The sequence below is a fragment of the Engystomops pustulosus genome, chromosome 1 (assembly GCF_040894005.1).
Source record: "Engystomops pustulosus chromosome 1, aEngPut4.maternal, whole genome shotgun sequence".
Lineage (NCBI taxonomy): Eukaryota > Metazoa > Chordata > Amphibia > Anura > Leptodactylidae > Engystomops > Engystomops pustulosus.
Window position 1 is genome coordinate 54,149,178 of NC_092411.1, and position 13,289 is coordinate 54,162,466.

Below are 13,289 nucleotides of genomic sequence, written 5' to 3' on the forward strand. Positions count from 1 at the left end.
CGGGCTGAGTCCTCTTCATACAAAGGTGGGGGTTTTTGCAAAATGCATAAAACCCCCACCGCTAATAACCGCGGTCGGTGCTTGCACCGATCGCGGCTATTAACCCCCTAAACGCCGCCTGCAAAGTCGCAGGCGGCGTTTAAAAGACGGCGGCGCGTGGGCGCCGCCATCTTTTTTTTGATCGCCACGCCCCCGAACGTCATCGGGGGGTGGCGATCAGTTGCCATGGTAGCCTCGTGTCTTCTCTTGACACGAGGCTATCTGGCAGCTGCATATTCGTTACAATGAGCCAGTGGCTCATTGTAATGAATGTGCTGCAAAAATGCCATATATTGCAATACAGAAGTATTGCAGTATATGGTAGCAGCGATCTGACCATCTAGGGTTAATGTACCCTAGATGGTCTAAAAGATAGTGAAAAAAAAAAGAAAAAAAAAAGTTTAAAAAATAAAAAAAATTAATAAAATATTAAAAGTTCAAATCACCCCCCTTTCCCTAGAACGGATATAAAACATAACAAACAGTAAAAATCACAGACATATTAGGTATCGCCGCGTCCCAAAATGCCCGATCTATCAAAATATAAAAACGGTTACGGCCGGCGGTGACCTCCGAGGCGGGAAATGGCGCCCAAATGTCCGAAATGCGACTTTTACACCTTTTTACATAACATAAAAAATGAAATAAAAAATGATCAAAATGTCGCACAGACCTCAAAACGGTAGCAATGAAAACGTCGCCTCATTTCGCAAAAAATGACCCCTCACACATTTCCGTGCGCCAAAGTATGAAAAAGTTATTAGCGTCAGAAGATGGCAAAAAATTTTTTTTCTTTTTTGTACACATTCGTTTAATTTTTGAAAATGTATTAAAACACAATAAAACCTGTATAAATTTGGTATCACCGCGATCGCACCGAACCAAAGAATAAAGTAGGCGTGTTATTTGGAGCGAAGAGTGAAAGTCGTAAAAACTGAGCCCACAAGAACGTGACGCACGTGCGTTTTTTTTTCAATTTTTCCACATTTGGAATTTTTTTTCAGCTTCGCAGTACACGGCATGTTAAAATAAATAACATTACGGGAAAGTAAAATTTGTTACGCACAAAATAAGCCCTCACACAGGTCTGTACACGGAAAAATGAAAAAGTTATGGATTTTTGAAGTTGGAGAGCGAGAAATGAGGCGAAAAACCCTGCGTCCTTAAGGGGTTAATGTAACAAATTCTATTGTTGGCCATCTTTTAAAATGGGTATAGCCCTTTAAGTAGGGCAGGTATTTGACATTTATAAATAGAGTTTTTATGATCTCCACCTTGTAAAGAAATATACTTGTTATAAACTTTTCCAACGGCATCTTACTTTTGGATTCTACACTGGTCTTCCTCCTTACTACTACTACTTTTCTGTGTATGCATACTATGAATTATAAAGTGCTATGATGTACACTCACCGGCCACTTTATTAGGTACACCTGTCCAACTGCTCGTTAACACTTAATTTCTAATCAGCCAAACACATGGCGGCAACTCATTGCATTTAGGCATGTAGACATGGTCAAGACAATCTCCTGCAGTTCAAACCGAGCATCAGTATGGGGAAGAAAGGTGATTTGAGTGCCTTTGAACGTGGCATGGTTGTTGGTGCCAGAAGGGCTGGTCTGAGTATTTCAGAAACTGCTGATCTACTGGGATTTTCACGCACAACCATCTCTAGGGTTTACAGAGAATGGTCCGAAAAAGAAAAAACATCCAGTGAGCGGCAATTCTGTGGGCGGAAATGCCTTGTTGATGCCGGAGGTCAGAGGAGAATGGGCAGACTTGTTCGAGCTGATAGAAAGGCAACAGCGACTCAAATCGCCACCCGTTACAACCAAGGTAGGCAGAAGAGCATCTCTGAACGCACAGTACGTCGAACTTTGAGGCAGATGGGCTACAGCAGCAGAAGACCACACCAGGTGCACTCCTTTCAGCTAAGAACAGGAAACTGAGGCTACAATTTGCACAAGCTCATCGAAATTGGACTGTAGAAGATTGGAAAAATGTTGCCTGGTCTGATGAGTCTCGATTTCTGCTGCGACATTCGGATGGTAGGGTCAGAATTTGGCGTCAACAACATGAAAGCATGGATCCATCCTGCCTTGTATCAACGGTTCAGGCTGGTGGTGGTGGTGTCATGGTGTGGGGAATATTTTCTTGGCACTCTTTGGGCCCATTGGTACCAATTGAGCATCGTTGTAACGCCACAGCCTACCTGAGTATTGTTGCTGACCATGTCTGACCATGTTTATGACCACAATGTACCAAACATCTGATGGCTACTTTCAGCAGGATAATGCGCCATGTCATAAAGCTGGAATCATCTCAGACTGGTTTCTTGAACATGACAATGAGTTCACTGTACCCAAATGGCCTCCACAGTCACCAGATCTCAATCCAATAGAGCATCTTTGGGATGTGGTGGAACGGGAGATTCGCATCATGGATGTGCAGCCGACAAATCTGCGGCAACTGTGTAATGCCATCATGTCAATATGGGCCAAAATCTCTGAGGAATGCTTCCAGCACCTTGTTGAATCTATGCCACGAAGAATTGAGGCAGTTCTGAAGGCAAAAGGGGGTCCAACCCGTTACTAGCATGGTGTACCTAATAAAGTGGCCGGTGAGTGTAGTGTTGTAACAACAACTATTATTATTTGATAACTTGTATTTTTATAAAGGGCCTTATTCCCTTTCTTAAATCAAACCTGGCAGAACTGCTACAAAAGCTCCAGCTATGGAGGAATATACACTTTACTCAGCATTAGCTACAATAAAGATGGTTAATAGCACATTACCAAATGTTGACAATATTATGGTTACTTGCCTATAACCTATTGATGCTGAACTGTGTTCCATTAACATTTATAGGATGAAGTTCATGAACGTGATCGATTCAGCGACTTCCTACTAACCAAACTCCGAGACTTGATACAGAGGCATTCAACTCTGAAACTGATTCTCTCCAGTGCTGCATTGGATGTAAACTTGTTTTTGAAATACTTTGGAGGGTGCCCTGTCTTGTACAGTAAGTATGATTTCAAACACATCATCACATCCCTTTAATTCAGCATTTCTAATAATCTTTGTTCCTACCTTTGAAATGCATTTGAGATCTGGGAATGCTTTCACTGTATCAAGGAATTTAGAGATAATTGAGAGGATGCCGATGCTCAGGTTCCTTCCTACTAGACATGGCATCTTCCTACAGTCCAGGTAGTGCCCTGCTTTTTAAAAGTGACCCTGGTCCTGGTCCTGTATGAAGAGCGAGAAGGTGTGGACAGGGTCGCCTCACTGAGTCTTCATGTTCAGGCGCCCTACCTTCTTTCAACGGTACTAGGATCCTCAGGATGCTGATACCACTACAATCTACCTCACAATTGTCGTACTGGCAAAGGGAAAGTTAGTGGGTTTTTGGTTTCATTTTGGGCATTCAATTTCTAAAAGTTCTGCCATCATTGCCCTAGATCCTGGAAAACATCTGATCCTCGATATCCCCTTTAATGAAGGATTACATTTAAAATGTTTATTTTGATAGCTCTAATGCTTCTTTCTTGTTAATCTTGTTCAGTACAAGGTCGACCCTTTGAAGTAAAAGAAATGTTTTTAGAAGATGTTTTGAGAACGATGGGCTACACAAATAAGGACATGCTGAAATATAAGAATGAAAAACAGTGTGGTAAGTAGAGTAACTTAAACTTGATAAAGTGTACAAAAAACGAGTCTATATAGGACAGTGTTCACACTATCCAAAGAATGCGTCGGCACTACCGGACCTGTGCGCTATAGCAAGTAGGCAATGACACTTGTAACCGTAACGGCTCGACAAAGCGCAGGAGTGCGCGAAACGGCCCGTTGCAGTGATATGTCCTGCTAAGACCTCCCTGTCTTATGAAATGTAAATAAAACGAAGAATACCTGGGTGAGTGCCGCTTGTTTTTTCTATCTTAAACTTGAGTTGCTACTAATTTGTGTTATATTCACATATTCACAATTGCTGGTATGATTTTTGTATACAATCTGTGCTCTAAATCCCCACTGGACAAGCTGCGAAAAAAGAAGAATAGATGGAGGAGATTACAGAATAGAAAGCAGTAATCTCATGAATGAGTGTTTGCTCTGCCCCCAAGATTGCGGTTCAGTAAGGAAGCTTCTTGGACAGTGTTACAATCCTGCCTTTGCCATAGAACAATGGACAGGAGGACCCTGACTTAAGAACACCCGACTTACAGACGACCCCTAGTTACAAAGGGACCTTTGGATGTTGGTAATTTACTCTATTTTAGTCCTAGGCTACAATGATCAGCTGTAACAGTTATCAGTGGTGTCTGCAATTAAGATTTATTGTTACTCCTGATTCTTATGACAAACAAAGTTTTAAAATCCAATTGTCACAGAGAGCAAAAAACTTTTGTCTGAGGTTACAATTATAAATTTACATTTCCGACTTGCATACAAATTCAACTTAAGGACAAACCGACAGAACCTATCTTGTACATAACTCAGGGAATGCCTATACTTCCCCAGTTCTGGGGAGCCATATCATACAACAGTCCGTCACTCCTGGTTGTGAAATTAGGGACATTAAAAGGTCTATATGCAACACCCCCAAGTTTGCAGGATTTGCAGGCCCTACTGCAACCTCTGTGGGTAATTGTGGCCCAGGATATCATATGGAACCTGTCAGTCTCCATATCTAACCAACAGAGTACTAGAGCATATTTGGTTGTTTTTACATATTATAATTGTAATTACACAGCAAAGGAAGATTAAATGGAGATGCTGAGGATTTACTGTGGACCTTGTAGTGAAGTTTGAAGCAAAGCCTTTATGTTTAAACATTGATGATTGTTGATTAACATTTATCTATGACTAGATATGGTAAATATATACCAAATTGCATTGGATGTCACGGTTAAGTTGCGATTACAATATTTTCTTTCCCATTGTGTTTTCTATTTTGCCAGAGGAGAAGCAAAAGACGACCCTGTCTGAATGGCATTCGGCAAAAGAGAACAGCAAAAAAAGCAACACCCAGAGGCAAAGAAGCATTACTAACATCACTGAGGAGTATGATGTGCTGGACGATGGAGGGGACGTATTCAATCAGCTGGTATGATTTAAAGATCTTCTTTCTCAGGCAAGAGACCCACATCTACCAGTTTTCTAACTTTGACTTATGTTTTCTATGTCTATATATTAAGACTGAGAAGGATGTGAATTGTCTGGAGCCCTGGCTGATAAAGGAAATGGACTCTTGTCTCTCTGATATTTGGCTTCACAGAGATGTAGGCGCTTTTGCTCAACTTTTTCAGTTAATTCTGATGGAAAATGTTAGCGGTAGGTTTCCTGTTTTTTTTACTCATATACTTTTAATTTAGTTACTCTACATTATTGTTCGCCATTTGCTCACAAGAAGGTCACTGTGTTTGATGGAATAAGACATGACTTTCAAATTTTATTACTTATAAAAATTACAAATGCTAATAGTTTTCCCAATTTATTGATGGAATACATTTTTTGTTCCTTTATGTGGCATCATGGACACTTTTTAGTCGGTGACCTAGTGTATTAGTGTTTTTCTGTTCAGTGGTGGATACAGTATATCTGTTGTATATCTTTTAATGTTTAGTCTGCAGCTTTTAACGCCATAAACTCCATGGATTATACTGAAAGCACTAACAAACCGTTTACTTCCAATTATTTGATAGTATGCTTTCTTTTATTTATTGTATTTTGCTTAGTTGATTACAGGCACAGTGAAACCAGTGCATCCCCATTAATGGTGGCCGCTGGCCGAGGATTTTTGAGCCAGGTAGAGCAGCTTATTGGCATGGGAGCCAATGTCCATAGCAAAGCGTCAAACGGATGGTAATTACCCTTTCACTTATAATATATTGTTCAAGTTAATAACTTAACAGTTTGTTTTAATACCAAAACTGTTGCAGAGTAATTTCTTAGACCACTTATCCATTTAAGCAACGTTAAATGTGGTTGCAGAACATGCAGCACATTGATGCAATAATTATTTCTTTCACAATGATTCAGCCCCCTCAGTCACAGCAGCTTGTCCTGAGATGCCAAACAGCACATCTCTCTACACTCATGTAGTTTGGTAACTGTAGTGACTGAGGGGTTGTAAATCTTCAATGCATCAACTTCAATCCAGTCCCCAGTTACCTAGTCTAATGACATGCCTGCTCAGGGGTAGAGAAAGCCCCCTCGACCTTGAATTGGCGTGTCTTTACATATTAGTAAAAATGCACTCATATAACCCTTACATTAGAGTTCTTCTTAAAATATTGGAGAAATTACAAAGCAAGACAAAACCTTAAAAACAGTATTGATTGTTATAGTTTTTCCCCCCACTTCTTTATAATAGCGTAATAGCCACTATTACGCCACTATAAATAGCACTACCTACTTATTCTGACAGATTGCGACTGCTGTAAAGGTGCTGGGGCAAACGAGTATTTGTATATGACTGCTTAATATTTCCTAAAAAAAATTTTTTGGTCTCTCAAATACAAAAATACATTTCCTCTTATATACCTGTTATATTTGAGAAAACAAAAAGTCAAGTGAGAGTAGAAGAAACCTATCATATACCTAAGTGAAGTTGGCCCCCCCACCTTGTTCAAATCAAACAAAATTGGTGTCAAACGTTTGTGCTACGTTTGTGCTGGTTTGTGCAGCAGAAATTTTCGTTTGTGCCGCTATCGTTTTTAAGATTTTAATGAAAGTTTCCAGAGGTCATCAGAGGTCAACCAGCCCCCCCACATTGCCCAAATCAAACAAAACTGGTTCCAAATAATTCTGCTACGTTTGTGCTGGTTTGTGCTGCGCAAATTTTTGTTTGTGCTGCTTTTGTTTTGAATTTATGAACAAAAAATGAAAGTTCAAAAGTTCAAGCAGCCCCCCCACATTAACGGAATCAAACAAAACTGGTGTCAAACGTTAGTGCTACGTTTGTGCTGGTTTGTGCAGCAAAAATTTTCGTTTGTGCCGCTATCATTTTTAATATATTCATACTTTTTTGCAGAGGTCATCAGAGTTCATTTCTTCCAAAGTACAATGTGTTTGCTAGCTCCCCCTGGTGATCAAACCAGGGAAGTGTCACTAGGTTTGTTTTTTACCAGTTCATCCAAAACACCTCAAACACCTGAACATACCTTAAAAATTATAACGGCACAAACAAAAATTTTTGCTGCACAAACCAGCACAAACGTAGCACTAACGTTTGACACCAGTTTTGTTTGATTCCGTTAATGTGGGGGGGCTGCTTGAACTTTTGAACTTTCATTTTTTGTTCATATATTCAAAACAAAAGCAGCACAAACAAAAATTTGCGCAGCACAAACCAGCACAAACGTAGCAGAATTGTTCGGCACCAGTTTTGTTTGATTTGGGCAATGTGGGGGGGCTGGTTGACCTCTGATGACCTCTGGAAACTTTCATTAAAATCTTAAAAACGATAGCGGCACAAACGAAAATTTCTGCTGCACAAACTAGCACAAACGTTTGACACCAATTTTGTTTGATTTGAACAAGGTGGGGGGGCCAACTTCACTCAGGTCTATCATATGCACAATACCTATTTCAATGTTTAGTCAGCATAAAGCATATTATACTCATAAATGGAGATTTGTTTTTTAATGTTATAGGACAGCACTGGACTGGGCAAGGCATTTTCAACAAACTGAAGTTGTTGACCTACTGGAGTCCTACAGGTAAATCACATTTAGCAGATCCATATTTTCCACTCTCACCCTCCCCTCTTAAAGCTTTACTAAACTTTTCAATACATTTCTGAAATGAATAGAGCAGTTGATAAGCAGTATATAAAATGTTTACTATTAAGGAAATTGGCTTCTGTGCCCTTTTTCTGCTTCTTCCTCCTGTATGGGACACTACTAAGGAGGCTAATGATTGACTTTTTCTTCAGCTACAGAATATTTCACTTGCTGATTCCGCTATGTAAGGAAATTAGACTATCCAGGGACTGTCTGTAACGAGTTAAGTCATTAAACACTTTATAGGGTATAGTTATCTCTTGCTGTTTACACAGACTACTTAACCCTGTCACTACCGGCCAACATAAAGGTACACAGGCAGGTCATGAGAATTGAATCAGCCAGGTGTTCCTGAGCTGATTTGGGCTGAAACACCCCCGTCCTCCTCTGTCCTTTGATAAACACGCGCCCTGCACATATCATTTATACTCTATTCTGTGCAGCAGCTTAGCAGGAGGTGTGTGCAGGAGTCATGCAGGGGCTAGTTTACAGGAGGAAGGGGGACATCGGGAGCACCCAGCTGACTCATTTCACAGGGTTACAATGCAAAGTGGAGGGGGAGTTTGTTCTATAATTCATAGAAGCCACTGACTCATTTCAATAGCATCATGCAGAGCAACTCACTACAGTTAACGAAGTAGGACCTTTGGTTTGAAGGGCTAGATGTACCTGACGGGTTCCCTTAAAACGGTGTCACTTGAAAGTACAATTTGTCTTGCAGATAAAATACCCCCCATATAGCTTTGTCAATGAAAAAAAGCAAAAATATATAGCTGGTAGAAGGAGCAGAGGGAAAAAAAATAAAATTGGACTTGAAAGGGTTAAATGGCTGAGAAAAAAGGACTTATTTAATGAAGTATAATTAAACAAAGTATTTTTTTTCTTTATGCAATGTCTCCTCATATTGTGTATGTTCAGTAATACATTTTTCAAGCAATTTAATGTTTGGATATGAGAAAGAAAGTTACAAACTAAAAATTGCTAAAGATGCCACATGATCAGATTACTGTATATACTCGTGTATAAGCTGAGTTTTTCAGCACAAAAAATGTGCTGGAAAACGTCCCTTCGGCTTATACACGAGTCAAGAGTAAAAAATAATAAACGTACATACTCACCCTCCGGTGGCCCCGATATGCAGCACTGCTCCCCCGATGTCCGCGCAGCTTGTCTTCAGGCTTCCGCGCCCGTCTTCTTTCTTCTGCTGGGCGCCGCCATGTCTTACCCCCGGCGGTGCCTACTATGACCGCTGGGGGCAGTGCTGCAGACCGCTGGGGGCAGTGCTGCAGACCGCTGGGGGCAGTGCTGCAGACCGCTGGGGGCAGTGCTGCAGACCGCTGGGGGCAGTGCTGCAGACCGCTGGGGGCAGTGCTGCAGACCGCTGGGGGCAGTGCTGCAGACCGCTGGGGGCAGTGCTGCAGACCGCTGGGGGCAGTGCTGCAGACCGCTGGGGGCAGTGCTGCAGACCGCTGGGGGCAGTGCTGCGCTGGCTGTATACTATAGGGGGGTCTGTGACCAATGCATTTCCCACCCTCGGCTCATTTCCCAGTTTTTGGTGGTAAAATTAGGGGTCTCGGCTTATACTCGAGTATATATACGGTAAGTTTCATGGCTCTGCTCGTGGCTCAGGTTTTTTTCCTCATTAACTGCTCCTATGATTTTACATTTGCATTAAATCATTGCAAATCATCAATAATCTGATATGTATTTGGGACAGCCTGAGAGTTCTTTGGTGTCCACCGTCTGTTTGAAAGAAGGATCCAGTGTTCCCGGGTAAGTAAGTGGGGGACATAGGTGTAGTGACGTTCTCCCTACTCCTTTGGTTATATGGTTGTTAACATGCATATTTGTACATAGTTTATTTATCAGCTGAATGAGAGCTATAGACCCCTTTAGCTTTAGGTGTTATTAGTTTTTCATATTATCTTGTTCTTTTGCTCTTTGTGCAGTGCTTCCTTGGAGCCCAGCAATCTGGATGAAAGTTCCCTGGTGCAGGCTGAAAGCAGCAGCCTGAGTGTGGAGGAACAGGAGCTTCTCAAAGCTTACCACTACAGTTTTGATGATGAAAAAGTGGACCTTGATCTAATAATGCACATTCTACATAATATCTGCCAAAATTCTGACTCAGGTACATAATTTGTATTGTATATGATGACTTTAGAAATGGTCAATATGTACATTGCATGTGCATCAAGAGACCAATGTGCACGTCTAATCAGAATAAATATTTTCTCGATTTTATCTAGAATAAAGTTTTTTCTATAGTTTAATGGTAGCATTAATCAGAAAGCATCCAATACATTTTGTAAGTTGATTGTTAATCATAAAAGCATATCTACTCTCTTACTGACAGCTGACTGCAGAACCAAACTACATAGGGTTTGTTTTTAGTCTTATAAGATGTATATACATAGGCCGTTTTATTGTTCCCCTGATGAATTATTGGTATAAGAGATCACATCTTTTTCTTTGGATTACATCTTCCTTAACAGATGAAAGATTCTGTAAGCTTTGTTTATGCACCTTTTTCATGGATCACAAGTTTTTATTAAAATGAGTTCTCTCAGCAGCCCCATATAACTATAGGTGTCATAGCACTGGAGATAGTATTGGTCAGAGATGTGTCCTAATAGAATTACACTGTAGTATGTAAGCACAGACAATGCGATATATTGGAAAAAAGGAAGCTATTGTTCTGGTCTACTTTGTAGATGTGATGTCTATTTGTTTTTATCATAAAACTCAATATAAATTAAGAACACCCAACATACAGACAACCTCTAGTTACAAACAGACCACAGACTAAAGGTGTTACAAAAAACTGGCCCTTGCATAGCTAAATTGACATGCCTCCTGGCAATGCAAAAAGTATATACTATTTGTTGTGTTAAAAAACAAGACCCCATATAGCTATAGTGACAGAAATAGGTTTATGGCTTGTTTAAGGTTTTGACAACATAGCAGACATAGCTTGGCCATTAAGGCGCACAACTGGTGCGGTAGTAAGGATTTAAAACCAGGGTACCTTTGCAGTCACTGACCAAAAGTATGGGTGAATGATACTGGTGTTAGAGTAATTTTGTAATATGCTGCATTTTCTTATTCATTTAATGTAGATTGGGTTACTATAAGGAAATAAACATTGTTTGGATAATGAGATTTGTCTTTCTCTTAGGGGCCATACTGATATTTCTCCCTGGGTATGATGAAATCGTGGGCTTAAGAGATCGCATCTTATATGATGACAAGAGGTTTGCTGAAAATTCTTACAGGTAAATATCACATTCAGCTTTTTTTAATGTAAAGACAGTAATAACCTGACTTCCTAGTACATAGGGTCACGTAAATGAGATACAGAAGAAATGTAAGGTATAAGGTTTGTGGGTCATTGCACACCAGTTAGATTTAGTACAGAATCCCTCTAGTTGGGAAGGTATATTTTTACTAGATTAATTTTATTTTCCTATCAGCTTTATTACTATTATAAACTTGTATTCTTGGGTATACATCACCACAATTTGTAATCTGTGTTTTTAATTCAAATACTTTTTACGTTCAATCTTTTGTTCTTTACATTTTTTTCATTTTTGTAGGTATCAAATATTCATGCTGCATTCAAACATGCAGACTACTGATCAGAGAAAGGTCCTGAAGACCCCCCCAGCTGGTATTCGCAAAATTGTAGGTAGAACATTTTTAATCTACAGTGGAAAATCCATCTTGTCAGGAAAGGGGGACTGGAACAAAAGATTATTTCTGTCCTATAGAATGGTGGTTGTTGTGATGGTTGGGTGTTATTGACCCCTTCATGCCTGCCATACAGCTATATAAATCCTATTTGCACATGCAGAAAGGACTTTATAAACATCATGACAGTGGCCAACGTCTAAAGCCTATAGCTCCTGAACCCTGGCATCTAGAAATTCTGGTGGCACATTAAACAGGAGAATCTCCCCTGTAATATGATATCTGTTTTGTGTATGGATGCGTCACAGAACCAGAAATATCCACCTTTAAGTTTGTAGTAAAAAAATTTAGATTTTTATATACAGCTTTCAATTTCCGATATTTCCAATTGTAGCTCTAAGAGTGGATATCTCAGTTTCTGAAGCATTCATACACAATCCATATATTAAAGAAATTATCCTGTTTAATATGACCCCAGCATTGTGTTTCTAGGTTCCAGGGTTCAGGAGATATAGGCGTTTAAAGTGCCCCCTCCAGTCTAGCAGCTGAAGCAGACTGTAGAAGCAGCTGCAGGAAAGACTTAAAGTGTAACCGTCATTCTGAACAAAAAAAAACCTTAAATACATAATTCTCCTCCAGGTGTCCCTGGGAATCATTCCTCAAAGTATTTTCCCTCTCGGTCCTCTTTTAGTACCTTTTTTGGCCCATAGCAACCAGGGTTTCCAGCTCTCAAAAAACCTACAATCAGCAAGATGGAGGGGCGGAGCCTGCCCCCTGTCACTTCATCACAAGCTCCTGCTGCTGACCAGTGACACCAGAGCTATCTATGTAATATCTATCTATCTAACACTCCAGCACAGCACATGAGGGGAGGGGCAGCTTGGAGAGTGTCTCTGGCCTCTTCCTTGTGTGAGGTGCTGGGGGGAGGGGGGGCTGCAGTTTGTGTCTGTGTGGATTATTTGTTATACACAAGTGTAGGGAAAGCTGATGAGTTCAGGTGTTTGGTCACTTCATTAGTGAGGGCTTCTCCCTGCACATGGCTGAATGCTGGAGCAGTGACCCATGAGGTAATCAGCTGTGTGCTGGGAGACATGAGGTGATAAGCTGTGTGCAGAGAGGGGTATGGGGGGCGTGTCTCCTGCCCGTAGTCTTCTTTCTGAAGATGGAATGTCCATAGTAACAGACATATGAGAGATCACTGCCATCTAGGGGAAGTCTGCAGAATACAAGAAAAAGGAGCAAGATTCTGATAACTAATCCAATTGCAAAAGGGCTTAAAATTACCTGCCCTACAACATATCAAAAGTTTTTTGAAATGACGGTTACACTTTAACTTACAGTTTGCAGAAGTTAATGCACCCTCTGCATCTATAGCTGAACTTGGGGAAAGGGTGATGAAATGATGGCGATATTTTTGTTAATGTTTATTCAGTTTTACTACTTATTGAAAAAAAAAAACTGTAAAGAGGACCTGTCACCCCAAAAATGGCCCCTTTCTCCCCAGACAGTTTAAAAAAAAAAAAAAAAAAAATGTATTTGTGTTAAATTGCTTTAAAGCAATCCTAACTCTTACTAAATAGGAGGTCGGATTCTCCTATCTTGAGCCCGGGCAGTCGGCCTTATTCATTAGGGGGCCGGCCGACACCCCCCCACCACGCCTCCTGTCTGCGGAGACCTGTAGGAGAAGCCTACAGCATCACATGTATTGCGTAATTGCTGCCGACTCTCTAAGATGTGGCCTCGGGCTTTCCCCTATACATTGCCAGGGCGCCA

General features: G+C 40.6%; 1 protein-coding gene across 5 annotated transcripts in view; it reads left to right on the forward strand.

Annotated features, from left to right (window-relative positions):
* The window catches only part of YTHDC2 (YTH N6-methyladenosine RNA binding protein C2), a 50,221-nt gene that overhangs the window by 14,235 nt on the left and 22,697 nt on the right, over positions 1–13,289 (forward strand). For all 5 annotated transcript variants that reach the window (XM_072140711.1, XM_072140744.1, XM_072140719.1 and 2 more), the window contains 9 exons: positions 2,908–3,064; positions 3,608–3,715; positions 5,004–5,149; positions 5,241–5,376; positions 5,781–5,907; positions 7,701–7,766; positions 9,779–9,957; positions 11,005–11,101; positions 11,423–11,510. In XM_072140711.1, coding sequence (XP_071996812.1) covers positions 2,908–3,064; positions 3,608–3,715; positions 5,004–5,149; positions 5,241–5,376; positions 5,781–5,907; positions 7,701–7,766; positions 9,779–9,957; positions 11,005–11,101; positions 11,423–11,510 — 1,104 coding nt within the window. The remainder of the gene's footprint in view (positions 1–2,907; positions 3,065–3,607; positions 3,716–5,003; positions 5,150–5,240; positions 5,377–5,780; positions 5,908–7,700; positions 7,767–9,778; positions 9,958–11,004; positions 11,102–11,422; positions 11,511–13,289) is intronic.